Raw genomic sequence first — 1,364 nt, forward strand, 5'->3', positions numbered from 1 at the left:
GCAGCCTGTGCTCCTGCTGGCACGCCCGCCTGCGGACCTGGTGTGTCTGTGAGTGTATGTGATTGCAAGCACATGCACAGCTCGCCTGTGTGTCAATGTGTATGTGCGCGCGTGTATGAACGCAGTGTGCGTGCACACAGCGGCACGCCCACCAGCAAACCTGGTGTGAGTGTGAGTGAGTGAGTGTGAGAGTGAGGGGGTGGGGCGTGCACCCGCGGGGCTCTCGCACGCACGCCTGGCCTGACCGCCCTCCAGCGCCCCTGCACCGGGTGCACCGGGTGCGCGCCCAGCTGTTTCTATAGGAACCGCGGCAGCGCCGGGCCCCTCCAGCAGAGGCCCCTGAGCGAGCATGCCCAGTGCGAGCCGCTAGTTTGGCTCGGGTCTAGGTCTCCAGTAAGTGGCATGCGGGACTCCGGCGAGATCCCAATGAGCTGAGCCGACAGCCTTTGTGTGCGCAGGAGGAGGCGGCGGCCGCCTGGCTGGAGACCCCGCCCGGGGAGCCCCGGCAGGAACAATGCTAGCCTGCCTGACCAGGGGGAACTTACTGGACGTCCTGCAGGAGGGCTTCAATGAGGTAACCGCCCTGCTCCTCCCACTCCCCAGCTCCGCTCCCCAGCGCCTCCCGCCTAAGCTCTGCAAAGGGTCCTCCTCCGCCCCATCCCCTTGGGGATCCCCCAGAGCAGAGCGGAGCCCCAAGAGCACTAAGGTGGTGGGTGCAGTGCAGACAGGTGAACCCAGAGAGATCAAGAGGGCCGCCTGCCTCCCTCTAAACCGGGCTCTGACCTTCCCAGACGCTTACCTGAGCCCAGAGGGCAGGACCGCAATTCGAAGTCATCTCCTTCCAGAAGGGGTGGTCCCCGCCCTCCCCCAGGATTCTCCCTAGGAAACCCCCTGCGAGCTCAGGCTGTGTGGCCGTGCTGAGCCGAGGGGTGGGTGGCACTGCATTGGTAGAAAGTTTGAGAGGGCAGAAGGCGAGGTGGGCCATCTGCAGTCCCCCTTTGAAATCTGGGGCGGTAGATCTCCACTTCTGAGGACTTGGTTGACTGAGAGGCGGTCCCCAGGCAGGGGGCCGGTTCTGGGCCTGGCTGGGGAGCTGGCGGGCCACTGCGTGGCTGTGAGAATCTCCAGCTGACAAGCAGGGCTGGGGCTGGCCCTGGGGCTGTTGAGGGGTTGATTTCCGCTCAAGGGTTTTCTCACAATTCCCGTGTCTAACCCATTTGCTTCTCCTTGGCCCAGGATGTTCTGGTTTGGGCCCCTGCCATCTTGCGATCTGCGCCAAATGACTTCCATAGCTTCCGAGCACCCGTCACCCGCCCCCTTGCATCCAGGGAAACCGAGGCAGGCGGCTGTGCCTTTCTTCCTCT

The 1,364-nt window shown here is 64.1% G+C and overlaps 1 protein-coding gene across 1 annotated transcript in view; it reads left to right on the forward strand.

The window, feature by feature from the left end:
- The first annotated feature begins 354 nt into the window (after nt 1-354).
- The window catches only part of DIXDC1 (DIX domain containing 1), a 78,613-nt gene continuing 77,603 nt past the window's right edge, over nt 355-1,364 (forward strand). The window contains exon 1 of the mRNA XM_006150987.3: nt 355-574. Coding sequence (XP_006151049.1) covers nt 515-574 — 60 coding nt within the window. The 5' untranslated portion in view covers nt 355-514. The remainder of the gene's footprint in view (nt 575-1,364) is intronic.

Source organism: Tupaia chinensis, unplaced genomic scaffold (genome assembly GCF_000334495.1).
Source record: "Tupaia chinensis unplaced genomic scaffold, TupChi_1.0 Scaffold000311_2, whole genome shotgun sequence".
NCBI lineage: Eukaryota > Metazoa > Chordata > Mammalia > Scandentia > Tupaiidae > Tupaia > Tupaia belangeri.